This window comes from Penicillium roqueforti, assembly GCF_015533775.1.
Source record: "Penicillium roqueforti strain LCP96 04111 chromosome Unknown scaffold_14, whole genome shotgun sequence".
NCBI classification, from domain to species: Eukaryota; Fungi; Ascomycota; class Eurotiomycetes; order Eurotiales; family Aspergillaceae; genus Penicillium; species Penicillium roqueforti.
In genome coordinates, this window is record NW_024067578.1 from 284,112 (window position 1) to 309,275 (window position 25,164).

Consider the following 25,164-nt stretch of genomic DNA (forward strand, 5'->3'; position numbering starts at 1 on the left):
TCGCTATGCACCGTGATAAATATGATTCACAGCAAAAAGCAAATATGATTGTTTAATTAAGATGGAAATCTATTGAAAATCCAACCAGCAAATTTGAAACCAAACCGATGTCTCAGCCCAGCCGTGCTTTGTCTGACAGCAGAACCCGTTATTCGAACCCGTTATTCGACTTCATCGTTCCGCCCCCACGAGGGGTTGGCTTGCCATAAACCACGACCGGAACGGATTGAGGAGTCTCTGCCGTCGAGCTGCCTTTCGTTCCCGCTCGATGCGCTGCATGTCCATCCAGACAGTTGGGGTGATGATATGAGGCGGTGGTTGGAGGTAGTTGGAGTTGGAGTTGGGCGTTATCTCAAAGCTTGAACTGATCCGGTCGAAGTCTTCCTCGATATTTGGCGTGTCTGTGACGGGCCATTCCGAAGGTGACCTCTCGACAGTCGTCACTGGGTGTGATGCGTCGAGATCTGTGGATGGGTGTGATATTGGGAATTCGACTGTGCTTGCTCGGGGCTTTGGATGCACCGTTATGTGTTCGGGATAGGAATGAGAACCCGGGAATTGAAGCGTGTCATTGGTTTCGAGGGTTTCGTCAAGGGGAAACTCCGGATGTTCCCCGGCCCACTCTGGTCCCATTGACAAGTCGAATTTCCTGGTCGTCCGTGTTGTCCCCGATAGCGTGAAGTTTTGACAGAAGGCAGAGTATGACTGATGCAGACGCATCTCCCTCGCTGCTTCTACGTCGAAAACAGGGCATTCCTCTTCAATGGCTTCGTAAATCCGGTCGTATATTTGGACCTCGTGGATCGCATGATCTGGTGGGTCAACATCTGTTGCGTCATTGAGATATTTGAGATTTTTTTCGCTGAGTGCATGTTCTTGGACGCCGCCCCTGAGGATTTTATTTGTTATCCTCTGAGAAACTTTTCGTGTGAGCGTTGCAACTGTATTTCTTCGACGGAGTGGGGTCCGTGGTTGCTCTATCGAATCTTGGGTAGAGAAGGTATCGCTAGAAGCGAATGAAGCATTGTCATTGACAATAAGGATATCAGGCATTTTGAATGCGTAGACTGAACTTGAATGAATGGTGATTTGCGAGAGGAAGATCGAAGGCCAAGGGAATAAATAATTTCTCGCCAAATATCAGTTTGATTGAGCAGGGACAGAGGCTGAAACCGCAATATCCGATACAACGAGTCAGAGACAGCGGTCAATTACCACGAAGTGAACGTAGGTCCTCCGTATTTATTGCAAATTGCAGAACAAAGAAGATAAGGTCTAGACGATCAGGCCTGGTATTTTATAAGATTAAGAGGATCAGGTGAACAGACCGTCTGTTAATCTATTTCCCTGAGATCTAGCATGTGCTCTGCCTAGGAGATAACCTCAATATAAACAACCAGTTCGACGGTACCTGTTATCATCGCATAGCAGCCGCTAAACAAGCCACCATGCATAGTGCAAGTGAAAGACGTCAGAGGGCAAAACGTGCGATAAGGCTTGTCTGGGAAGTCCAGTTGCCTCGTATACTGAAAAATTATCATTTCCAGTTCCTTTGCCTACTTGGAAGACTTCTCAAGCATAATAAACGACATCTGGAGGTTGCAATCCAGCCCTGGAGTACAGAGAGTGTTTCGTGATAGACCAAACAAAGGGGGGACAGTGAGACATTCCAATCACCGTCCCCGCCATAACCGACAACGCCGACAACGCCAACACTGGTGGCGCGGCTTAGCTGTGGGCTAGTCTCGGACATTACATCCAATGCATGCTAGTTTAATTGCGGTCACAAGATCAAATCAAATCGTGAAAATATGTTTATTTACAAAACCCTCTAAGGTATGTGTCAAAGGCAATAAAAGTACATTCGTGTCACATTATCCGGACACGCCTTCACGCCCGAGGCCCCAGCGGCCAACCTCACGCATGGCCTCGTCGCCACCTTCAGCTAACCGTCCGTTGGCATTGGAGGGGTTCTTGTCTCCCAGGACACCGGCCACACACTGCCAGCCATTGCGGCCACCACCCCAACGGAGGACTTCGTTCTTGTATCGCTCACCGGCGGCACGGTCAGTTGCCGCATGACCAGACAGGAAGACGTCCTGCCAGAGTTTGTTTGCGATCGCGCGATCAAATATATAGCTATAGTAGGTGGCACCGTAACCATACAAGTGGCCGAAGAAGCCCTGCCAAGAAGTGCGCGGAATATTGTTCGGCTCGGGTAGACTGGAATACTCGGAAAAGACTCGATGGTAGATATCGGTGGAATCAATGCCAGCGGAGCTGACTTCGGCTGGGATCGAATGATATGCCTGATCGACGAGAGCCATGAGGATCTGTGCTTCATTCTCAACGGCGCCGTAGATGGACCCGTGCGCAGTGCGGTCTAGCTCCATGCTCTGCATCATGCTCTCAGACAAAGGCTCGTCGGTCTTCCAGTGTCGCGCGTAGAGGCGCAGCACCTCTGGCGCAGTCGCAAAGCTCTCCATCAATACGGAAGGAAGTTCGGCGAAGTCCGTGGCGCACCGAGTACCGGAGATGGACTGTAGAGGCGTTTGGCCCAGGATGGAGTGGACAGCGTGGCCCATCTCGTGGAACAAAGTGCGAACACTCTGCTCACTCAAGAGAGTTGGCTGGCCGCTGCCATTGGCCTGAGGTTCCTGGAAATCACACACGAGGGCGATGGTTGGAAGTTGGCGCAGAGTGTTAGTCTGCGGATCTACACCAGTGGCCATGCCATCGTTCGGGTGCGCAGATTCGTTCATAGACGCACACTCGGCGATCTCCTCTGGAGAGATTTCGCGCGAGCAGCGCAGAGTAAAGTGAGCCGGGTTCGGGTGTTTGCTCGGCCGTGTAAATAGGTCGCAGTAGACGACTGCAATGTGATTCTCCGATTCATCCACCACATCCAATCGACGGACGTCGGGATGCCAAGTCTCGCCGGGAGATGCTTCATGGGGAACTAGACGTACACCATACAAACGGTCAAACAGTCGAGAGAGACCTTGCATCACTGTCCCCAAAGAAAAGAACTCGTTGACAACACCCATGTGACGAGAGCGACGAGCTAGGGAATAATCCAAAACGCGCTTGTGAACGTAGTATGCGTGGTCCCAGGGTTGAAGGGCGGAGTCTCCCTTCAAGGCCTGCAGCTTAGATAGTTCTTCCCGGACTAGACCTTGGTTGCTTGACACAAGCGAAGTCAAAAAGTTTGATACTGCTTCGGGCGTCTTGGCCATTTTGTCGCCGAGAGTCATGTGCGCGAAGCTATTATAGCCTGTAAGTTGTGCCAACTCTGCCCTCTTCACCAAAAGTTCCTCCAGTCTTTGAATTTGGCGCTTGCTGGATGTTCGAGTCGCGATATACATCTCTTTGCGAACTTCTTCATCATGTACCGAGCGCAGAACGAGTCGAGGGACAATACCTGTAGTCGGAACTGGCGCTTTCTTATTCCATCGCTTGAGCTTGGAGACAACCATAGGATCCAAGCCTTGGAGGCTATTGGCACCAAAGACCACCTGGGATCTTGCAGGCTCCGCCCCATTCATAAAATCGGAACCCAACTGGCTCACATCATTTGAGAGATTTACAAACCGCTGCCTCACATTGGGCGGCATGTGAATTGCAGAGTTCGAGAAATCCTTGTTGAGGATCTGTGCCACGATCCGTTCTGCCTCGGTCCAATATGATGTCACGTCGGGGTTGTTCAAGGCCTTATTGAGTTGGTCATGAAGCCCCGTGGTTGTGTTCAAAACGTTCATATATTCAAACATAAGAGCCCACGCCTGCGTGGCTGCTTCCTGTATTCTCGGATCGGGGTGAATGGTTCGAATGAAGTCGGACAAGTCGATGACACGACACAGGAGATCGCTCAGCTGGTCAAGGTCGCGTGCAAGGGCCCTGTATTCTTCAACCGTCGAGGCCGCAAGCACCTTGGCTACAATAGCCTGGCATCTTTGTAGCGAGACATTAGCGAATGTCCTAAAGCCCTCGGGACTTGTCAGGTATTGATTTTGGACCAATCCAGCTCGCTTTGGGACGGAGGTCGTGCGCTGCTGGGAGAATTCATTCCAAAACGGTTGGGAATCAAAAACTCGCCGTAGAGTATGGTCGTCGGTCTTCTTTCTTGGTGAACTGTTATCCGCTGGAATATACTCGAACGACGTTGACGGGGAAGATGCGGCGCTCTCGAAGGCTCGATATTGGGGCCGCAGTAGGCATTTGCGACATGTCCATGTTCGTCGCAAAGGGCGAAGCATTGTAGAGACTGTATTAAAAGCAGATGAAAACCATCGGAAATTGCAGATTCACAAATCCCCTGCCGAAAGAAATCTAGAGTCAAGGAGAACGGACAATGACGGAGTTTTCTGGAGGTTCCGCCGAGCCGAAGAATTCCCGTCCTGCTCCAACACGACTTTGCTTCATCCTCACTACCAGCTCGCCCCCCTTCTCCTCTTCCCCACACCCTCAGGATGTCATTCCGGCCGATGTTGCAACAGGTATGCCCTTGTATAACTGCCTCCTTTCAAGTTGGATTCAATTGATCCCCAATGTGCCGTTCCTATGCTGACTTGTTCCCAGCGGGCTGTGGCTCCGATCGCAGCCACTCTCCTCGCGGGAGGTATGGCTCTGTATCCTAAGAATACCGCTTTCGCAGAAGAGCCCCGAGACTATGTATGACCAGATCTGTTCCTAGCTCTATTGAATGTCTGAAAAGGCTTGGTCTGACACACGACTGCTTTCCTAATATAGCGGAAACCCATCTACGATGACTTGCCCGCCGACATTCCTGAAACCTCCAAGCTTCCGCAGCCTGCTGCGCCTGCTACCCCGAAGTCGATCTCTGCGCCGGCTGCGCAACAAGCTCCCTCTTCGCCCACCCCGACAGACATCCTGACCGCTCAGGTCCGACAAGCTCGCCTTTTCCTCTACTCACACTCTCTCGCCGCAGAGCAGGGCTTCAACAACTTCCTGTCTCGGGCCCTCAACATCGAAAACTGCTTCACCAACACCGTTGCCTCGCTCGCGCCTTCTGCCGAGTCCGGCGAGCGTCTTTTGCCCGGCGGTGTCTACGTCGTCGTGGCCGCCATGGCCGGCTCAATCGTCTCGCGTAACCGTGGCATCTTCCTGCGCACTGCGTCGCCGCTCGCTTTCGGTACTGCTGCCGCCTACAGCCTCCTGCCCGTGACCATGCGGAATGTCGGAGATTTGGTTTGGGAGTACGAGAAGAAGGTCCCTGCGCTTGCGGACAAGCACTTGGCTGCTCGTGAGCGCGCGGAGCACATCTGGTACACCGGAATTGCGCACAGCGGAATGGCGCGCCAGATGATGGAGGAAAAGATTGGTAACACCCGCAAGAAGTTGGAAGAGCTGGTGAGCAAGGGCCACTAAATATAGCCCGACTGTTTGGGGCTATAGATGGATTTATTTGTTGCATATGTACGCTTAGAAACTCCTAGATCCGAAGACATAACCGGATTGATTCCTTTGTTTGAATTGTGCGGTCATAAGTTCCGAAATTCGTTCATGTAGACGAGCATAAACGTACCACGGAGGCTTTGGCCAACGCTCTTTGGGAACGTCTTCTCAGTTTCTCTCGAGTTTGGTCTTCTCCATTCTACATCGCAGCCATGAGTACCTCTTCTCCTCCCACTCCGCCATCAAGTGGCCCAATAGATGACGAACGGAGATTCAAAGATATTACATCACTCTATGAGTGGGTGGAGGATTACCACCCATATAGTTATCATCCAGTCGTTCTTGGCGACGTCTTCAATCAACAGTACAAGGTCATCCGGAAGCTTAGCGAGGGCTCCTACTCAACGGTTTAGCTCGCCTATAACATGAAGTAAGTTCATTCTGTATATCTTTACCCCCGACACTATAGATTATCGTTACTCATCCCCTCTAAGAAATAGTAGATATATCGCCCTAAAGATCCTTATGTCTCAAATCTCGGGATTGACAACCGAGCCAAGAATCTTACACCACATCGCTAAAGTCGCACTAGTTAAAGGAACTCACTATATCACATCACTACTCGGCGATCTCCCAGACGAGCTCTTTAGCCGTTAGACAAGATCGTCGCTCTACTTCACGCCTGAGAGGAAGCTCTTCAATGAGGAGCTTGGAGGGGTCCGTCCGGGAAAGGAACCGCTTATTTTAGAGGAGCCATCCATAGAAGAGTCATTCGATCGGGCATGCCCGGATTTTGATGAGGAGGAAGCTCACGAAGTGAAGGCGCTCCTTCGATGGATTTTGCAATATGATCCCGCGAAAAGACCTTCACCTGCCGAAATCTTATCCCATCCATGGTTCTGCAAGATTGAAGTTGAGAGCGGCTCGTCCAAGGTCAATACAGTCTAGTTATCTTGCGTGGTCGTTGTCATTCTCCAGACATCGTTAGTACTCCGCCGATGGTCTCTAGTGTTGTGTTTGTGGGTTGGCAATATCCAGGCCAAATAAAAAGCATATCAATACCATGCATCCCTTGATTATTGAGATCATGGCTAGATCTGTTATAGGAAAGTTAAAGTACAAACTCGCTGACCTGTTAAGATATAGAATGTTGCAAAACCCATTTGCATTCACGACGATCGACATAATTTGATTTCATCATACTCCATATTAAATTGGTTTCGGATTCTTAAGCCATCATTCATTCTTCCTCTGTAGGTCCTGGTCCTCCTTCCGGCGCAGGGCTCCCCGAGTGAGAGGGCGAGACTCCTGCCTTCGGTGGTGGAGGTAGAGGAGTTCCATGCCGTGACGGCGCATAGTCTTGCTCCCGACTTTTCTCTTCACCCTCAGCAAAGTAATCATCAAAGGCTCTATTGGGCGATGCCATGGACCGTGATTTCCCTGCACGACGCCCGGCGGGCGATCTGCTCTGTAATGGCGACGCAACTCTTGCTTGAGCGAAGGCTAGAGGCGGCGGCGCTGCCATGTTTGCTGGGACTATGAAGTTACCCGTAGGAGCTGATGTATCTGGGGAAGTAGTGGCGTCCTCGCGTGTCTCGAATACAACCTCCCCCGGTCCCTCAACTGCTTCTCCGAGTCCAATGGGTAGTCGGTGAAGAGCACCGTATCCCAACTCTGCACCAAGGGCGCCTTCGCCACCCCAGCCCCTGGTAGGAACGAGCTCGACCTCGCGAACAACATCAAATTCGCTGTTGTAAACCCACAGAACCAGCGTGCGGTTTAGATGGTCTTCAACCAACTCCCCGAGTGCAGACTCCCCTCTTAACGTCCCGCTGGGAGTTCCAATAATATAGTCTGAGTAAGGAAGCAATCCGGCTCGGTATGCGGGGCTGAGAGGCGATGGGATTGCAATAACATGCCAGATGTTTTGCGTGGAAGAGAGAGGGGCAAGCTGTAGCGCGAGGCCGAGCGAGGGGTTCGTTGGCGGTATAGGATGAGTGATTGTGTGTGTTCGTTGACCCTGGTAGGATATAAATTCAGCTGGAATCTAGAAGTATCATCTTAGTATCCCTACCTTTGCACTCCACACTTCAAGTGTCAAGCTTCCCCCAGCGCAATTTCGGCATTCTGTCGCAAAGAGGTTTGGGTCCGGATCTTCCTGTTTGTCAGTGTGAGCGAAGCTATAATGCCGGGAGTTGAATGATCCCATATGCTTACAATTGTATGACCGTTGATACCAACTATAAAGTCAAACCATGGCTCTAAAGGCAGATCCCGGTCTTTGTTGCGGAGGACCTGGAAACCGAATGCGTTGTCACTGGGGCCGCTGCGAGGCTGTTGGCCAGGCTCCCCATCTAGCCGGCCGATGAAGCGATTTAATGCGCCGAACATAATTATTTGCTAGAATTAAGAGTGTGAGAGGGGATCGAATGAGGCTGAATAGGGAAGCTGTACCCGGTGTGTTTACCTCGTGCGAGCTGGCCAGATAGGCAGGTGCAAACCATGCAAACACCACCCATTATCAGTTATCGAGAATCGATGGATCATTTCGCTTTATCGCTGCATTGTATCATGGCAGATGAAGACGCGCCTCCAGAGGTGCATCACTACAGCAGCTTGCATGAAGTGCCCTGGGACATCCAGAAGTAAGTGTCATCATCATTAAAAAACACCAATGCTAACCTAATTATCAGCTACTGGGCGCAACGCTATCGGATCTTTTCCAAGTACGATGATGGCGTATGGTTGACCGATGATGCTTGGTTTGGTGTCACACCAGAACCAGTCGCAAAGTTTGTGACTCTTTTCGATTATGCCAGAATTTCTGCTAATATTTGTTTAGCACTATAGCTTCGCAGATTGCCGAATCAGCGCCTGCTGGGCGCAGTATTCTCGTGGACGCCTTCGCTGGCGCAGGAGGTAACACCATTGCATTTGCTTTGACCGGAAAATGGAAACGAATCTACGCGATCGAAAAAAACCCCGCTGTGCTGAAGTGCGCAAAGCATAATGCGAAAATCTATGGGGTGGAGGACAAGATCACTTGGTTCGAAGGCGATTGTTTCGAGATTCTCAAGAATCAACTCAAAGAACTGGCGCCGTACAGTCTCGTCTTCGCCAGCCCTCCCTGGGGAGGTAAGTGTCACCGAATCGTTACTTCTGCGACATGAACTGATTGTAGCAGGCCCGGGATATCGTTCAGATCAGGTATTCAACCTGAAAACCATGGAGCCATATTCCCTCCAACGATTGTATGATGAATACTCAGCATTCAGCAAGCACATGGTCCTTTACATTCCAAGGACCTCTGATTTGGCACAAATTGCAAAACTGGTTCCTGACGGTAACAAGGCTACAGTAATGCACTATTGCATGGAGGGTGCAAGCAAGGCGTTGTGTATTTTCTATGGGGATTTCAATGTGACATGACTTATGGTTGCTATTCATGACAATAAATTCAAATGTATTTCTAACTCCGATTAAAATTTTTATTCCTATTGTTCTTCATTGTCGTTGAAAAGATGCTATTGAGCCCTCAAGTATTGGACTTCAGGCATCGAGCTGATTGCCTTATCGGGTTAGCGTGACCCGGTCCCTTGCGCAGTATCCTGGAAACCCGCCGTTTTCCCTCTACGACCACCTGTCCGACACGCCCCTCCTCTTCTCTCTCCTGCGCAGTCTGAGCCACGGCAACACCGACATCCAAATTGCAGACTCGCATAATACCCAGATGTGCATATTTTAAACCGCGTTGTCGCCTTGTCCGGCTCGCGCCTACATTCTTAACCTACGATTTCTCTCACCAACCTTGCCGAATCTAACGCTTTTTTCATTTACAATACTTCTCTCATCTTAAGCACACGCCTACTCGCCCATCATGCCTCACGCAACACCAAAGGCCCCCGGGGGCGAGGATGATACCGATTTCGACGATGTGATGCGACAACTGAACAACTACGAAGATACTGGCCCCTCTCTAGATTTCTTGTCGCGTGATCTGGAAGTTGGTGAAAAAGCCGAAGATGCAATCGACTACGAGGACTTCGACGACGATGAACTTCCGGAGGAAGAAGAGACGACACGCCCAGCTCCAGCCCTGCCTGCAGTGGATGATAATCAAGATCCTTTCGCGAACTTGGGCTCAGACGATGCTGCTCTTTTCGGAAACGGCGACGATCTCTTCGGCGACCCGGGAGAGGGGGCTCAGACCCAGGATGACAATCTCGATGATCTCTTTGGCGAAGGTTCTTTTTCGCCGCCTCCTGCTGGACAGGATGATCCTACCCGCGGCCTCTTCGAAGACGAAGACATGCCCTTGACAGATGCGCCCGTTGAACTACCACCCATCCCGTCGGCCCCGGAATTGCAGCCAGAGCCACCTATCATGGAGGAAGATGAATTCCCGGATGATGACAGTATCATGTCGGAAGACATGAATCCCGTCGAACTCCGCGCATGGAAACTACAGCAGCAGTTGTTCGCCATGTCAGGGGTTGAAAACCCACCTGCACCACCCGAGAACCACGAAGAGCTTTTGCATTCCTTGTTTCCCTCGTTCGACCGGAACACTCTTCCACGTTGGCTCGAGTTGATTCCCCACAAGAAGGCTATCTTCATTGGAAAACAGCCGGCCAAGCCTCCTAAGCCCGTCTTGCCCACCAAAGTGAATATTGAGCTGGCAGCTGATCATGAGCGTGCATTCAGAACCGGGCAACTCCTCAAGCGTGGCCTCGATCATGAAACTCATGGCTTGGTGATGATTACACAATCGGACCGTGAAGAGGAGGGAGCAGAGGGGGATGAGGATACGAAGGAAGACATTGACCTGGATGATCTGGATGGAGATGAGGTACTTCCGGGTGGCTTCACCATGCAGGACCTTCGAACGATTTGTGTGGACTGGGATGTTAAGGATGACGTCTCCAGCATTGACCCGGAAGAGCAGCCATTGGCACAAAGAAAAGATGATACATTTGATGAGGATGAAGCGGATTGGCTGATGGAAACCGAGGTTCCGAACAAGAAACGAAAGACCGGCCCGACGCCGATGGATGTCATTGCTCTATCACATATCGATATTCCACTATTGGATGACCCAGAACAAGCGACAATGAAAATCGCAAAGCGAGTGACAATTGATCTCAATGATCCGAACATTCTTGTGGACGAATTAAGAGCGGATGCCGTCGCAAACAAGCCGAAACACGCAGCTCCTCGCACCAGGGATGAAGTAGACCTGAATCTGACGCGCCGTCTCACCCAGCGCTACAACATTTCGAATGATCAAGCATACGACATGCTCAAACAGAATCATCAGAACAAGATCCGCAGTACTCTTGGCAATGTGACACTTGAGCACGGTCTGCCAGCCCTGCGTTTGCAATGGCCCTACTACAAGACTGAGTTGGCCAAGGCTGAAGCTAGATCTTTCCACCGACCTGCTTTGGCCTTCCGACCTGGGCAAACGTCTTGGGTCAAGAACCCTACCCAGGTGCGACGCAAGCACTTACGTGGCAAAGATGCGAAAACTATCTATAATTCCACAAAGGCATTGTCCATGTCAGACAACTCCAATGTCTTGCTAGTGGAGTACTCCGAGGAGCTGCCCATGACACTAGCCAACTTTGGAATGTGCAACCGTTTCATCAATTATTACCGGCGAAAGAATATTGATGATCCCACTCGCCCAAGGGCAGATATCGGGGAAACGGTTGTTCTCTTACCTCAAGACAAGAGCCCCTACTCAATCTTTGGCCATGTCGACCCCGGCGAAATTTCCCCGGCAATTTCAAACTCCATGTACCGAGCACCGCTATTCCCGCACCAGACCAAATCTACGGACTTCCTCGTGGTCCGCAGTACCACTGGATTCGATGGCTCTAGCTATTACCTGCGTAACATCGAAAATTTCTACGTTGCCGGACAGCAATTCCCATCTGTAGACATTCCTGGACCTCATTCGCGCAAGGTGACAACTGTCGCCAAGAATCGCATGAAGATGCTGGTATATCGTTTGTTGAAGAAGAGCCCGGATGAGCGACTTGCAATCAGCGATGTTACAGCTCACATACCAAACACCACGGATATGCAGAACCGACAGAAGGTCAAGGATTTCCTTCAACACGACAAGGACACTAAGTATTGGAAGCCACTGGATCCAATTCTCCCCGACCAAGACACAATCCGCTCATGGGTCCAGCCCGAAGATGTTTGTCTTCTGGAATCCATGCAGATTGGACAGCAACATCTCCACGACACTGGTTATGGCAACGATGCCGAGACCGGCGGCGATAACGAAGAAGATGAAGAATTCGAGAGCTTCGAGCAGCAGATGGCTCCGTGGAAGGCAACTCGCAACTTTTTATTGGCCTCTCAAGGCAAGGCGATGCTGAAACTTCATGGCGAAGGAGATCCTACTGGCCGTGGTGAGGGTTATAACTTCATCAAAACAAGCATGAAGGGTGGTTTCAAGGCTATCGGTGAAAGTGTTGAGGATAAGCTGGACGCGCAGCGACTTAAAGAGCTTGGAGGTCACAGCTACAATGTTGCCCGCCAGCAAAAATCTTACGAAACATCCATTCGTCGGATTTGGGATGCTCAAAAAAGCAGTCTGTCCTCCACCATCGAGCATTCCGACCAGGAAAGCGACGTGGATCAAGAAGACGAATACCAGGATCAATTCAACAAACCAACACCTCGATCCGAAGCGCAGACACCTGGACCATATCGTCGCGACGATGAGACAACAAGTCAGTTCAGCAAACTGAGTTTCAACAGCCAGCGCGGCAAAGTGCTGCGTATCACCCGCCAGATCAGACAGGAAAACGGCGAAATTCTTCATCAGGAACAACATGTTTTCGATCCTCGAGTGATCAGGCACTATATCCAATACCGTCACCAACACGAAGCCATGCACATAAAGCTGGAATCTCTCGAACCCACGGGCGATACAGAACTCGACGCCCGTAACCGGAAGTTGATCGAGGCCGAGCTCGGCCGTCTCAACCGCAACAAGGAGCGTCGTTTCGCCCGCGAGAAGCAAAAGGGCATCCCTCGTTCCGGTGACCCGGACGGCAAGCCTGCTGGTACTCAGCGCAAGTGTGCCAACTGCGGCCAGGTCGGGCACATCAAAACAAACAAGAAACTCTGTCCATTGCTCAATGGTACTATGAAGCCCGAGGATCGTGTCACGGATTCGGCTTTCTCCATGAGCGCGCCGGTTCTGTAAACTCGGTTCGTTTTGGCTTTTCCTCTTCTGCGTCTATTTCCTTACTCATTTCCCCTCTTCATTTCCATCTACTCTGAACTTGATACCCCTTGAAAGCCTCTCTGTCCCGAACTTACTCTCCGATACCCCGGTTTTCTATCCACCAGATGTGATTTGAGACCGTACATAGCCGCTTTCTCCTTGCTGTGTGTACGAATTTCCCAGCGTTTTTTCTTTTTCTTTTGGGTGTTTTACTTCATTTATCTACCATGAAGTATCATAGGAAATAGAATGTACTCTGATGACAATACTTCTAGTGTGTAGTAGGCTAACATCTTTCCGTAATTATATATTCATTCCTAAGGATACATAAGAGGGAGAGTGAAGTCCTGTAATTCCGAACAGGCACCTATGAGGGAATGAGGCGCTATACAAGATGAAAAGAAGGTTATATGGATATGTTCGGCCCTGTAAAAGGACGGTGGTGGGTCGTGTGAATGGGAATGCAATGGCCGACATGTTTGGTCCTCAACTCCCAATTCCACGTATTTGCCTTGTATAGTCATGATGCATACAGGTCGGCCAATTGGCCTCTGGCATACGGTTGACGCCCTCGCTCTGTGCTGAAGGCCAACGCAACATCGTTCGGTCGTCGGTATGTGTACCCCAGAAAAGCGCCCTTTTTCCGAATGTCCAAGACCGTCTTGCTTATCTGTTTGTCTCGGAGGATTTTATCGCGGGGCCGTTTCTTCTCCTTTTTCTTCTCGGTGTCTTTTGCCTCCTTTGCTACACCTGGGGTAGTTTTAGCAGCTGGCGGCTCGATAGCGTCCTCTGCTGGTCTTATTTCTTGATTTTCGGGAGTAATCGCGTGAGGTTCTTGGTCTGGATCCTCTGAGTCACTATTAACAGCTTCCTCGACACCATTGCTGGCCAACTTCCAGTCGTCAAAATATCTAGTGTCCTCCCAGTTCCTGACCCTAGGGATCATTGGTGGTTGACACATGTGGAGATCTTGCCATCGGATACCTCGGAAGAATGGATGAATCTTGATGTCTGCTGCATCGTTGGGATATACGTAGTAACTCGCGATGTTTCTGTACCGCGCGTCCATGGAGTAGAGCAATTGGGTCGAGACAGGACGTCCATTCAGTATATCATTGGCTTGGTACTTTGGAGAGCACAGGCGATATTCGCGCTCTTGGAGTATCCTGATAATCAGATCCATGGCATCTTGTGAGACTAACTTGTCTGTGAATTTCTCCCGCGGAAATCGTAGAGTTCTCGAGTGTTGCTGAGAAGTCTTAGAATGAAATGTTCACTGGAGCAAGGGAAAAGAAGGTACTCACAAGGATCTTGATCTTTGTATCATGGCGATTTTCACAAGCGAAGGGTGTGAAACCATATAGACACTGGGAGAGCTATGAGACTTTCATACACACAAAAAGAGAATATCGAGAGACCTACCTCGTATAGAATAATACCCAAGCTCCACCAATCGCATCGTCCATCATACATTTCACCGCGAATGAGCTCGGGTGCCATGTATTGACTAGTTCCAACAACACTTCTTGCGAATCTGCGTCGCCCATTGTTGTTTCTCCAATCCAACAGACTTGCTGAGGATGGCTGATGAAGAGCATGGTCATCCACAATGTGCAACTTTATATCAGGAGCGAGTTCTTTCGCTTCAGCAGACGCCTCTTGGTCCTCGGAATCACCCTTGACATCGATGCCAAGCTTCTCCAGCAAAGAGTAGCGATGGCTGTTATAATAAGCTTGGTCATGCGACCAATGCCCATTGAAAGCGAGACCAAAGTCGGAAATTTTCAAATGGCCGGACGCAGAGATGAGAAAGTTATCAGGCTTGACATCGCGATGAATCCAGCAAAGTCGATGTGCCTCCTCAATGCACAATATCATCTCCGCGATATAAAATCGTGTCCAGTCCTCGCGGAGTGTATCTTTGCGGATCAGTAGCCCCAAAAAGTCTCCACCCACCATGTAATCCATCACAAGATATAGATTGGTGGCATTTTGAAAGCTAGCGATTAAAGGAACAACCCAGCGAGAGTTCTCAGATGCAACAAGGAAGTCTCTTTCCGCGCGAATATGGCCTTCCTGGGAGTTGCGGATCATCTCGGCCTTTTTGATGACTTTCATGGCATATACCTCCTTCTTTTCGCCGGTCATGTACCTTCGACGGGTTTGTCTGGCACCTTCCATGGCAGACATCAGAGCTCCAAAAGGATTTGATCTAGCGTGGACATTGTTGTCTTTGAGAGTAAGAGGGTCATCTTCCTGGGAACTCCTTGAATCACAGCTATTCCGTCGAACAAGACGCACAACACCAAAGCTTCCTTTCCCCAATACCTTTATAGCTTTGTAACCTGCGATGGAGATGGCGTCTTCGGTTTGAGTGCAGTATCGGTTTGATTTGAGCACACGGCATTGTCGAAGATAATCGTTCTCTCGTAAGACCCAGTTGTGTCTTGTCATCAGCCGTTCCTCGGGTGTGAGCTCAAACGCATAGATATGCTGCTCCAACTCGAGCTGACGTTGCTGACGGGGATCTTTGTTTTGAAAAATGGAGTTGAAGTATAGTTCCAAGTAAACTTTTGCCACTGATGTCGCTTCCACAGTTTTGATCGACGGCGATATTGTGATTACATTTTTGTCTGAAGCATTGGAAGCTTCATTGATCTCGGTAAGAGAGGGCCAATGTATCACTGCAGTTTCGTGTCCGTCGGGCAGCTTGCCTTTATCCGAGGAAGGAGACGGCCCCACGGACGTGAGCGGAGTCAGTGAAGTTGACTGCCCGCCGGCAGGAGACCCACCACTACTGGGGCTGGTTGATGGGCTGGAGCTATCATTAGCGCCATCACTCTGCTTACAGAGACCGTCTAATACCGGAGAATTGGCGGGAAGAACACTCGGTCGTGACCGAAGATGCACACGGCGGATGACAGTGGGCTGACCAAACGCTAGCGAGATCTTGTGCGAGAAGCGATCGACGAATTTAGAATTTGTTGGACTCGGCTGTTCAGTGACACTAGTTGACAGGGGTTCCCCACTTGAGCTATGTTGCTGCACGTCGTCGACAACAGCCGACTCACCCTGACTCTCGGGTGGCCGTAGGTCGGGAAGTGGCTCAGACAAAGTTTCCACCCCCTGGGTGGGGGTGCTGCGCAAAAGAGTGGCAGGTAATAGTTCACTTTGTACAGACTCAGCTGCAGTCAGATATGCCGGGCGATTATCGCCATTACCACATGGGGAGGATGGGTTCGAGAGACCTGTGCTTTCGTCGGCCTGCACCGAATCACAGCAATCAATGTCGACGCTAGACCCTTTGTTGCCTGCGGAGAGTCAGTGAATGGTCTGCTATAACAAGAAAGACACCATCACTCACTTTGGGATGAACCACGTAAGCCTAGCAACAGTAGAATCTTGGAGCCACTGCGAGTCAAACGAGCCCTTAGCCGATCTTTCCCCCCCCTTGGGATAATTGGCTCCGATACTGGGCTTTCCGTTGCCGCAGAATCGGTTGGAGATGTATCTGGCTTTCCAGAGACGACAACTTTAGTTGGGATCAAGAGATTGAAAAGACTTCGTCGGGTTGGATCTTTCTCACTGGAGGCTGTCATGTTTGCCTTCCAGAGCCAATGAGCGTTGAATGAAACATGCGTAGGCTTTAACAATATATTGAATCAGATGTATGAAGCATCAAGCATGGAATGTGAAGCATAAAGCTCCGGTGTCTGTAGTAGGTACCCATGTTATTAGGGCTGGCAACTACGAAAGAGGGTAAGCGCCACCCAACGTCTTGATGAAACAAACATGGAGATATGCGAGACACTAACATTCAAGAGTTAGGTACCTGTACATGAAAATCTACCAGCCCAACAACAAGAATATGCACATATACACAGCCACAGCACATGACAGTCCAGAGGCTCAAGACGCGGGGCGGTTGGGATCAAAATCTCCTCGTATCCCCCCAATTTCACCTATTTATTGTCTGTTTCCCACTCCCTCTGGACAGTGAAACAGTCCATTTGATTTGTCCTGAAACGATCCTTGTCATCTCTGGGCAATGTACTCTCAATCATTTCTAGCTCGGCCTCTTGATGAGCTGTACATGGAAAGCACCATCTCCCAAGATTTGACCGGTAAAGACGCCTCACAAGAGCAATCGGTCCATGCTTCCCTCGGAGGAAGAGCTCCTCCTTTCCTTGATGGTACATCTTATATTCCGAATCCCAGAACGATGCAAGAAAATAAAAACAACCAAGATTACTCATTCAAACTGATGCTGTTAGAACGGGAGAACGTCGCACGACGAAACAACGCGACTACGTTCCGCCATTGGCCAGTCGAGCATAATAATCCTGTCCATCCTTTCGGGCAGGTAGTCAACAATCAAAAAATGCAAGGCCATTTTCCCCCGGGTCCTATGCCTTATCAATACCCTCAAGTCCCGGTTCACCATACCAACGCCCTTTACCCTCCTGCAAGGCAACAGATTCTGAGTCCACAGTCTGTGAATTCGTATGATACGAACCCGCAGTACTCAAACACCGTTCGCTCAGAGACATATACTCCTCCCAGCCAAGGAAGCGTCTCTCTGTCAGAGGCGAATGACCTCAAGGCTCAAATCGAAGCGCTTCGAAACAAAGTCCGAGAGCTGGAAGGAAAGCCTGCCCTGCCCACAGCCTCAAAGTATCAGATCCTTTATCGGATAGAGAAAGACGGCACCTATCCGAGTGACAATCAGAGCATGGACGATAGTGACGATGAATTCAGCCCCAGACACAGGCCGCGCGGGTCTACACCCGCGTCTCCATGGATGGGGATTTATACCGATCCTCCTGAACTCATCCACCGAAACATGGGTGCGCCATATCTGCGCTGCAATGACCCTCTGGTCAATTTCGAGCTTTACCTCGCGCTCAATAGAGAGATATCTTTTGTTGTCTTCCGCAACTACAAAAGAAGAGCCGAGCCGCAGTCACCCAACACAAAGTACGGCAAGCCAGAGCCATTCAGCGAGACCATTCTTCCAGTTTCCGAAGGTCTCAAAGACGTGATCGCAGACTTCCTCGGGGGCGAAGAGTTTCGAGCCATGTACAACGACTACCACCACACGGGTGAGGTCAGGTCGCCTTATCTCTTCGTCTACCATAACCGGGGTACTGGACAATCGGAAATCAAACGAGGGCTGAGCTCTGAGGCACAGAGACAATTTGACCTCTTCATAGACTATGTCCAAGAGGCTTACGGCAATGAATACACTGCAGTGGATTTGCTTTTGAAGAAGGGCAAAATCCGCCCGGAGTACGTTCAATATCTATTCAAGCCCAATGAAGTCCTGGTTTCGGACAAAAACAAGGAGCACATAGGTTATGTAGCCAATGGATGGCCCTCTAGAAGCCCAGACATCCATGGCAGCAATCCTTGTTGGTGGATCAGTGTCCAGACCTGGGACTTCGATGGCGACTTCTATAAAACTCGGACTAAGCTCAGTTTTGAAATCCCAAAGCCACAGCACGCCACGCAGATGCCATCGTCGCCTGAAGTGGGTGATTCGTTGCGTGATTATAGCCTTCCACTACACCACAGTGACTCAGAAAAAGAGTGTGCTATCACGGATCTTGCGGTATTCCCAATCAGGTATGCGCCTGATTATATCGTCCGGAAGCTTCAGCGCCGTGGGGAGATCTTCTGGACATTCCGCACGCAGAAGTACGTGTCATATCAGGCGACCGAGGAAGAGAACTTCCAGACCATGGTATGTGTTTATTGTTTAACCTGCAATAATGAGCCGAGCTAAATATTGCTACTAGACCGATGACCGATATATCATAGATATGAAGACATACAACAGACTGCACCCAGCCTCGACCGGGTATTTGAATAACAGCTCACCTAGAAAGACACTTGATGACCGAGTCATGGCCAGGGAGCAACCCCCGCAAGAGCCGTTCAGCATGATGATGCCTCCGAGGATGACTGGCTTCAACCTCCGGCGCAAGAAATGGTTCGAGCTCTCAGTCGACCGCATCTCACCTGTCGAGTGGAATAAAAACGCTTTCGAGAGTCTAGCCATCGATTCCAAATCGAGAGACCTTATCGAAGCATTGGTGACCAACCACGTCGAGCCTGAATACTCCGCCGATCTGATCGCTGGAAAAGGAAACGGGCTTATTTTGCTTCTGCACGGTGGCCCAGGTACAGGCAAAACCCTGACTGCGGAGAGTGTGGCCGAAATAGCCGAGCGGCCTCTGTATCGAGTCACATGCGGCGATGTCGGCATCAAGCCAGAGGAGGTGGAGAAGTACCTCGAGTCCGTGCTACACCTGGGCAAGACCTGGAACTGCGTAGTCTTGCTCGATGAAGCAGACGTGTTTCTCGAGCAACGCGGTCTGGAAGATCTGAACCGGAATGCGCTCGTGTCGGCATTCCTGCGCGTGGTGGAGTATTTCGATGGAATCCTGATCTTGACCACCAACCGGGTAGGTACCTTTGACGAGGCATTCAAGTCGCGCATCCAGCTGGCACTGCACTATCCCCCCCTGGATGAGGAGCAGAGACGGATCATTTGGAATACTTTCATCAAGCGCCTTGATGAGTTCGATAACGATGCCGTTGACGTTGAAAATCTTATGGGGAGCTTGGATGTGCTTCAGAAAGAGAAGTTGAATGGTCGGCAAATTCGGAATGCCGTCACCACTGCTCGTCAGTACGCGAAGTGGAAAAGGGAAGTTCTCACGTATGATCACCTCAAGAATGTGATTGAGGTGTCGGCGAAATTCGATGACTACTTGGAGAACATTCACCGCGGTGGTCTCATGCAGTATTGAGCGCCACACCGGATAGCGTATTGACGGAATAATGTCCAGAATGTGATACGAACTGTAGCAGGATATCTGAAATTGAACGCGATTTTGCTTTGTGACTCGTAAGATCCAGTGCTTAAAAGCTAAATGTCGAGGGATCATTAGGGAGATTGGACAAGGCCTAGAACAAAGTTAAACAAGATGTGTATAGGCGAGTGATATTCCGTACTCGTATCGTCAAGAAAAGCATAATACATACCCATGAGTCAAGTTGAGCCCACCAGATTGATCCCTCAAGGCTCTCAAGGAAGCCTGCATCATCACCCGGATTCGTTCCCAAATCGGGTGGTTGCATCATGAAATCAACCCCCTGAGTATCAAAGAGTACCGATTTTACATCCGTAGTTTGTGAACCCTCTCCCGAAACATAGAGAGTAACATTTGCACCAGAATGAGCCTGAGTTTCAACCGAGAGCCCATTAGATATCTGCCGATGAACCTCCTGTCTCAACTCCTCCAGGATAATCCCGTAGCGACGGCTCGGACAGTTCTTGCGCGTGGCCTCGGCAAGATGTTGCTGACAAGATTCAGCGAGAGAAAAGAGCTGGCGTAATTTATCTGGGTCACGGGGACTTCCGACCGAAGAGACAGAGGCTGAGCTAGATCCGCCCATTGACTTACGGTGCTGTTGGATGGTATGGATGTAAATGACCAGAACAGCACAGAAACACACGTAGTGTGTGAACCAGAAGGACTGGATCAGTACACCCTGGTGCGCAAGACCATCGACTATTGTCATGATGTCCTCGGCAGCCTGGATGCATTTATGGACGTGCGAGCTGACCATCGGGTGCGGGACTTTCGGTCTGCGGCTGAGGTCTGTGAAATCGTTTAAGAGAAATGAGCGGGTGACGTGGATCATGGCGTGCGAGTAGGCGAGTTGGAGGACTTGGCTTTGGCGGCAGAGGGGTGGAATTAAACTGGTCGGGTGGACGCTGTTGAACAATGGTGGGACTGTTTCTTTCCATTTTTCGAGTTCTGAGGTTAGGCGGATTGCTGTCTCGAGTGGGGAGTCGCGAGAGAGGGTGTTTATGCTGTATAGTTGGCGAGATATGTCGCCCAGGATACGACCAAGTCTGTGTTCGATGTTAGTGCTCAGGTATACGTACAGGCTAGGTGAGGGACTCACCGGTAATGAAGAACAGAGGCAATCATCATGCTGTCCGTAGATCCTGTTCTTCGCGTTGGGTCTTCTTCCAGTAAGTCTATGTCGTTCGTCTCGTTCGGTAGTTCTTGGTCGATGTCCTCATCGTGGAGCAGTCGAGGCCTTCCGAACATAATGCTTAGATATTTATCTAGAGTGTATACACTCCAGAAGATGCGCTTGCGAAGCTCCAATTCTAGATACGAGCACCCGTTATTCGAGACTTTGGCTGGCCCCCTCCTGTGTAATCCGAGTGCAGTCACAATCTGCATTGTCGTTCCGAATGAGTACCAGCATTCGTTAGCCCGTGACGATGACAGCAGGTATAGGCATTGGCCTAGCCGGGCCTGGATGGTTTCCAGTCGCGGCGGCCCTGACTCGAGAGAAGACATATATTTCGATGCTGCGTACCAGCGCTCACTGCAATTTCTCAGCTGGGCTCCTTTTCTGATATCAAGAGATTACTGACCTTTCTAATCTTTCACCTGGCCCCCCAGGCATTTCCCCGGGCCTCATTTCCATGTACAAAGTACTCACAGCAATGATCATCAGAACGATAGCAGTCCGAGCAACCATATTTCCCACCGGCAGATTCGAGAGGCCGATGTTATTTTGATAAACCTGTCTAGTCCATTCTTCTACATTACCTCTATGCACGAATCGATAAGTCACCATAGAGTAATCGAAGTATATTCCCACCAACTCCAGGGCCTTTTCCAGAGTCGGGAGGGTAAATTCCGCGTCTTGAGGGTTGGAGTAAGGCTTATCACCAAACATAAAGACGGCTGTATTCCGCGAGGACTCAATTTGGAGTTTATCTGGGAAGTTCGCGGTTTCATCTTGATGCAGACGGCTCCATACGCGATTTAAGAACGACACACCGGATGAAGGACCGAGGTAATTACCCTCAAAATCCGTTGAACCTGGTTCTGGTGAATGCCGCGGTGAGATCACATGCTGGCGCTGGCTTTGGCTTTGGTTTGAAAGTAGATTGTTGGTCAAAGCCGGGTCCCGGCCAGTGCCCTGTAAATTGAAGCTGGATATGCGCCCATCCACAGCTTCAAATGCCGGATTTCTAGTGGGAGTCGAAATTGGACCCGGTGACACAGGAAGAGGGTCTGGTGGTAGTCCCCGAGAATATGCGGCGTTGTATTTGCATTCCATTGACAGTCGTGTACATCTTGTGCATGGCAGAGTACCAGTACATCGGGTTTTCTTTACTTTGCACCAGTCACAGGCTCTGGTGATTTTCTGGCGCTGTGCAACACCATCCTTTAATGTGTCAGATGCTTTCCTCTTAGACGCGGGCAATGTTGAAGTTATTTCATTGGGTTTGACTGCGGGCCGGGGAGATTCGTGCAAGGCAACGCTAGTGGTTTCCATATCGAGATCGGCACAGGCCGAGCCAGGGAATTAAGTCCCGAGGAATGTCAGATGGAGATGACTTCGAGGTAGTGAGAAAGGAGAAATATCCGGAGAGGGGAAAATTGGGAGTTTGGGAAAAGCACAGGATCTCGGCAAGTCTCCGGTCGGCGCGGGGATGCCTCCACCTCCCCGGATTTTTACTATGTACCTATGAGGCATTTGAAGTATAGGTGTGGATATGGGTTAATCTACGTGAGGTACGGTTATTAAGAAAGATTAAGGAAGATCATATCTGATCGGGCTTTCAGGTAAGGGGCTGTTCACTTGTCAAAATCGTATAGATATCGTCTTACGAAGTGGGTGCTCTGCTCCCTGTAGCTAAGTTAGAGTAATACTTCTATATGAGCCCTTGGTAAGCAGTTTTACCGTAGGGTTCATGTACCATGTCCGCTGGTTGGAGAAGACTGGCATCATGTCCGTGGGGTTGATAGGAGTCTTCAGAACATGTTCAACAATATAATAGTGTGATCAGCTGCCCATATCACCCATGGACCCTCCAAGTGTGATTACGGGAATCCAATATCATCTTGGAGTGCAATTTGCTAACATGAACAGAGAGCAGCCTCGATCTGCGCGAGAGGACAACTGGTGCGCAAACCCAAAGGGGAGGGGTACATAATATGATTTCAGTGACCAAAATGAACTTGGGTCACATCTCTCAAAGAAACGCGGATAAAGCCCTAGGCTAGGAAAGATATTCATTGCAGTATGGTTGCTGTTGGAAGAATATCCGCCAGGGGCTCAATATAAAAAGGAAAATCACACTTGCTCCGAACCCCATAACACCCCGACGTGTAACTCCAACAACAAAGTCCGAACGTGACAAGCTAGAACTGGGTATCTCTGGGTATATTCACTTCTGTCAAAAGACCCTCCGCAATCTTGCAAGCTTCTAAAGCCCCTGATTCTGGGATGCGCAAAGAATATTTGCAACAAAAAGAAAAATGTAATGCTAGGGCTCGGGTGAGAGAACAGGAACAGTCTGGTTTTTTTTTTTTGCGAGATCTCAATCTGTCTCGAGATATAGCAACCATGAGATGGAGCTGGTCACACAGCCTGAATTATGAATGTGACAGTTTTTTGAATGACCTGCTCCATCTCAAACCCGATACGAACAACAGCTATGAAGGAAACGCTATGAAACAACCAGGTTCGTTTGGTCGTTTGAGGATTTGGGATCGAGAAGATTTGGCGTAAAGAATTCGGGGAGGAGGCGGCGATAAGTCTGGCGCATATTGGAAAGGTTCGTATGTTGCCGGAGGAGAAGATTAGGGTAATTCAGCGTGGCGGGTGGAAGTAATTGCCCATGTGATTGTTGGTAAAGTTCAGGTTCACGTCCGAGTCGCGCATGCCTGAATTTCGGGAATCGGATTGGTTATCGTCGTCCAACAGACGGGTGAGGATATCTCGGATCTCTCCAGGGGTTGCACCCGATCGTATGGTATTGACGATTAATTGTACCGACGGACCGTCACTATCGCGGATGAGCCCGATGAGATCGTCCACGAATGACCGGAAATGGTCCAATTGATCCTGAATTCGCTTGGCGGAGGCCTTGCGACGCCTGTCGGCGGCTTCATCGAAGACACATTCGCGGGCGTGGGTTGAGCATTCGGTGCAATTGGGAGGACCGGTACACTAACAAAAATAGCAACAAGAACATGTCAGATTGATTTGGAGTACTGATTAGGTGCGAGCAAGGGGAGAGATAGGGAAAATAGGAAGCGCAGTGAGATGTGTACCCTAGTTCGGCGCTTCTGGCACTCTGTACAAGCCGTCGAGGCTCGTCTCATGCGTTTCTCTTCTGGTGCACCCCCGCCAGAAGGACTCCCTCCCTCTCCGCCGTCCCCTCCGGATCCACCGAGTAGCCTGGTGCGAGGCGCAAGAGGCCTATAGCCTCGGAGTGTCTGTTCATTCATCAAGTCTGCCCGCAAACAAAAGCAAAGGGAGAAATAGCAAATCAAAAGCCCAACTCTCTGTCTTCCAACCACTCATTTCAAAGCATGATAATCGAGCAAATCACGTGGGGAAAACGGACAGATCATAGAGAGAGTTATAGAATGGAGAAAGAGAGGAGGGGCCCTGGGGCCGCGCTAGACCTATGCAGTTGAATTCTGCACTGTGCGGTGCCTAGATGAGAGCGAAGTGGGGGGGAAATGGGAGATATTAAGGAGGGAAAAATGGGAAATAATAGGAAATTCGGAAAATAACATGTAAATAACAGGTAAACAGGTCCAGAAATGCGCAAAATTAGAAAAAAATCACGAAAAAAAAACAGGGAAAAGGGAGAGATTCGACGGTGGCGGATGTGGGCCTCCAGGCATATCCAGACAATAAGCAAGTGATGGGAGCTGGAGAGCCTCCAAGGAAGAAAATACTGGTTGATCGAAGGATATCAAAGGTCAAGAGTCAAATACAAATTATACCAACAGCTCAGTACCGTTTCTACTCGCTGTCAATGGTGAGAATGAAGCTAATTACCGGAGTTATTAGCCAGGTACGAAGTACGAAACAACAGACGAATGAGTCCGTATATCGTGTCTATACAACGTGGATATTATACAATGCACCTTGTACCCTTTCTGACAATATCTTTTACGTTGAGTTCCTTCATATGCTTATATCCGACTGCTCCTATCCATAACCCTAATTTCTCGACCCCGGAGTTATTTTCCGGGGTAAATGATAGGCTCAACCAACCCGACTCTCCCAATATGAAATCATGACCCTATCACCCAGGTGAGTTTCTGTAACAACGTTATTATTAACGTGACATCCGTTCGGTTCCTCTACTCGTCTTTTCCCAGGTTCCCCTTTCTATGTCGATTGGAAAAAGCGGGTCTATGCCGTTCAGTCGATCCCTGACCTTCTCGGTTTACTTTGTCGATCGGAAGATCTAGAGTCTGATGCTGGTTTTCTTTTACCAGAAATTCTCTTTCTCTCACTAATCTAATTATGCTCATGTGCAGTGTCATGCGCAAGGCTCCGAGAAATGCCCCAGTCTCCTCTGCACGCCGATCTAGTGTGTATACATATCCATACGGGGGATGCAGATACTAAATCTCTTGAAACATTCCCAT

General features: G+C 49.8%; 10 protein-coding genes across 10 annotated transcripts; 4 read left to right on the forward strand and 6 right to left on the reverse strand.

Moving 5' to 3' along the window:
• Positions 1 to 171: 171 nt before the first annotated feature.
• LCP9604111_5736 (uncharacterized protein) lies at positions 172 to 1,053 on the reverse strand (the record flags this gene model as incomplete). The annotated part of the gene is made up of 1 exon (XM_039073579.1): positions 172 to 1,053. The coding sequence occupies one exon, from the start codon at positions 1,051 to 1,053 to the stop codon at positions 172 to 174; it is 882 nt and encodes a 293-aa protein (XP_038928247.1).
• An 821-nt stretch (positions 1,054 to 1,874) lies between these two features.
• LCP9604111_5737 (mitochondrial intermediate peptidase) lies at positions 1,875 to 4,256 on the reverse strand (the record flags this gene model as incomplete). Its single annotated transcript, XM_039073580.1, has 1 exon — positions 1,875 to 4,256. One exon carries the CDS (start codon positions 4,254 to 4,256, stop codon positions 1,875 to 1,877), a length of 2,382 nt encoding a protein of 793 aa, XP_038928248.1.
• A 213-nt stretch (positions 4,257 to 4,469) lies between these two features.
• On the forward strand, positions 4,470 to 5,388 carry LCP9604111_5738 (MICOS complex subunit MIC26/MIC27; the record flags this gene model as incomplete). Its single annotated transcript, XM_039073581.1, has 3 exons — positions 4,470 to 4,496; positions 4,579 to 4,671; positions 4,750 to 5,388. 3 exons carry the CDS (start codon positions 4,470 to 4,472, stop codon positions 5,386 to 5,388), a joined length of 759 nt encoding a protein of 252 aa, XP_038928249.1.
• A 1,267-nt stretch (positions 5,389 to 6,655) lies between these two features.
• Positions 6,656 to 7,806, reverse strand: LCP9604111_5739 (uncharacterized protein; the record flags this gene model as incomplete). The annotated part of the gene is made up of 3 exons (XM_039073582.1): positions 6,656 to 7,435; positions 7,490 to 7,573; positions 7,633 to 7,806. 3 exons carry the CDS (start codon positions 7,804 to 7,806, stop codon positions 6,656 to 6,658), a joined length of 1,038 nt encoding a protein of 345 aa, XP_038928250.1.
• Positions 7,807 to 7,986: 180 nt separating this feature from the next.
• LCP9604111_5740 (RNA methyltransferase) lies at positions 7,987 to 8,844 on the forward strand (the record flags this gene model as incomplete). The annotated part of the gene is made up of 4 exons (XM_039073584.1): positions 7,987 to 8,060; positions 8,109 to 8,207; positions 8,258 to 8,550; positions 8,600 to 8,844. The coding sequence occupies 4 exons, from the start codon at positions 7,987 to 7,989 to the stop codon at positions 8,842 to 8,844; spliced, it is 711 nt and encodes a 236-aa protein (XP_038928251.1).
• A 448-nt stretch (positions 8,845 to 9,292) lies between these two features.
• Positions 9,293 to 12,643, forward strand: LCP9604111_5741 (DUF3591 domain-containing protein; the record flags this gene model as incomplete). Its single annotated transcript, XM_039073585.1, has 1 exon — positions 9,293 to 12,643. One exon carries the CDS (start codon positions 9,293 to 9,295, stop codon positions 12,641 to 12,643), a length of 3,351 nt encoding a protein of 1,116 aa, XP_038928252.1.
• Positions 12,644 to 13,184: 541 nt separating this feature from the next.
• Positions 13,185 to 16,263, reverse strand: LCP9604111_5742 (serine/threonine-protein kinase; the record flags this gene model as incomplete). Its single annotated transcript, XM_039073586.1, has 4 exons — positions 13,185 to 13,913; positions 13,969 to 14,031; positions 14,087 to 15,975; positions 16,029 to 16,263. 4 exons carry the CDS (start codon positions 16,261 to 16,263, stop codon positions 13,185 to 13,187), a joined length of 2,916 nt encoding a protein of 971 aa, XP_038928253.1.
• Positions 16,264 to 16,712: 449 nt separating this feature from the next.
• LCP9604111_5743 (ATP-binding protein) lies at positions 16,713 to 19,479 on the forward strand (the record flags this gene model as incomplete). Its single annotated transcript, XM_039073587.1, has 3 exons — positions 16,713 to 16,857; positions 16,939 to 18,407; positions 18,463 to 19,479. The coding sequence occupies 3 exons, from the start codon at positions 16,713 to 16,715 to the stop codon at positions 19,477 to 19,479; spliced, it is 2,631 nt and encodes an 876-aa protein (XP_038928254.1).
• A 112-nt stretch (positions 19,480 to 19,591) lies between these two features.
• LCP9604111_5744 (fungal specific transcription factor domain-containing protein) lies at positions 19,592 to 21,823 on the reverse strand (the record flags this gene model as incomplete). Its single annotated transcript, XM_039073588.1, has 4 exons — positions 19,592 to 19,636; positions 19,715 to 20,591; positions 20,645 to 21,079; positions 21,129 to 21,823. 4 exons carry the CDS (start codon positions 21,821 to 21,823, stop codon positions 19,592 to 19,594), a joined length of 2,052 nt encoding a protein of 683 aa, XP_038928255.1.
• A 1,539-nt stretch (positions 21,824 to 23,362) lies between these two features.
• Positions 23,363 to 24,003, reverse strand: LCP9604111_5745 (Zn(II)2Cys6 transcription factor domain-containing protein; the record flags this gene model as incomplete). The annotated part of the gene is made up of 2 exons (XM_039073589.1): positions 23,363 to 23,722; positions 23,827 to 24,003. 2 exons carry the CDS (start codon positions 24,001 to 24,003, stop codon positions 23,363 to 23,365), a joined length of 537 nt encoding a protein of 178 aa, XP_038928256.1.
• Positions 24,004 to 25,164: the final 1,161 nt, after the last annotated feature.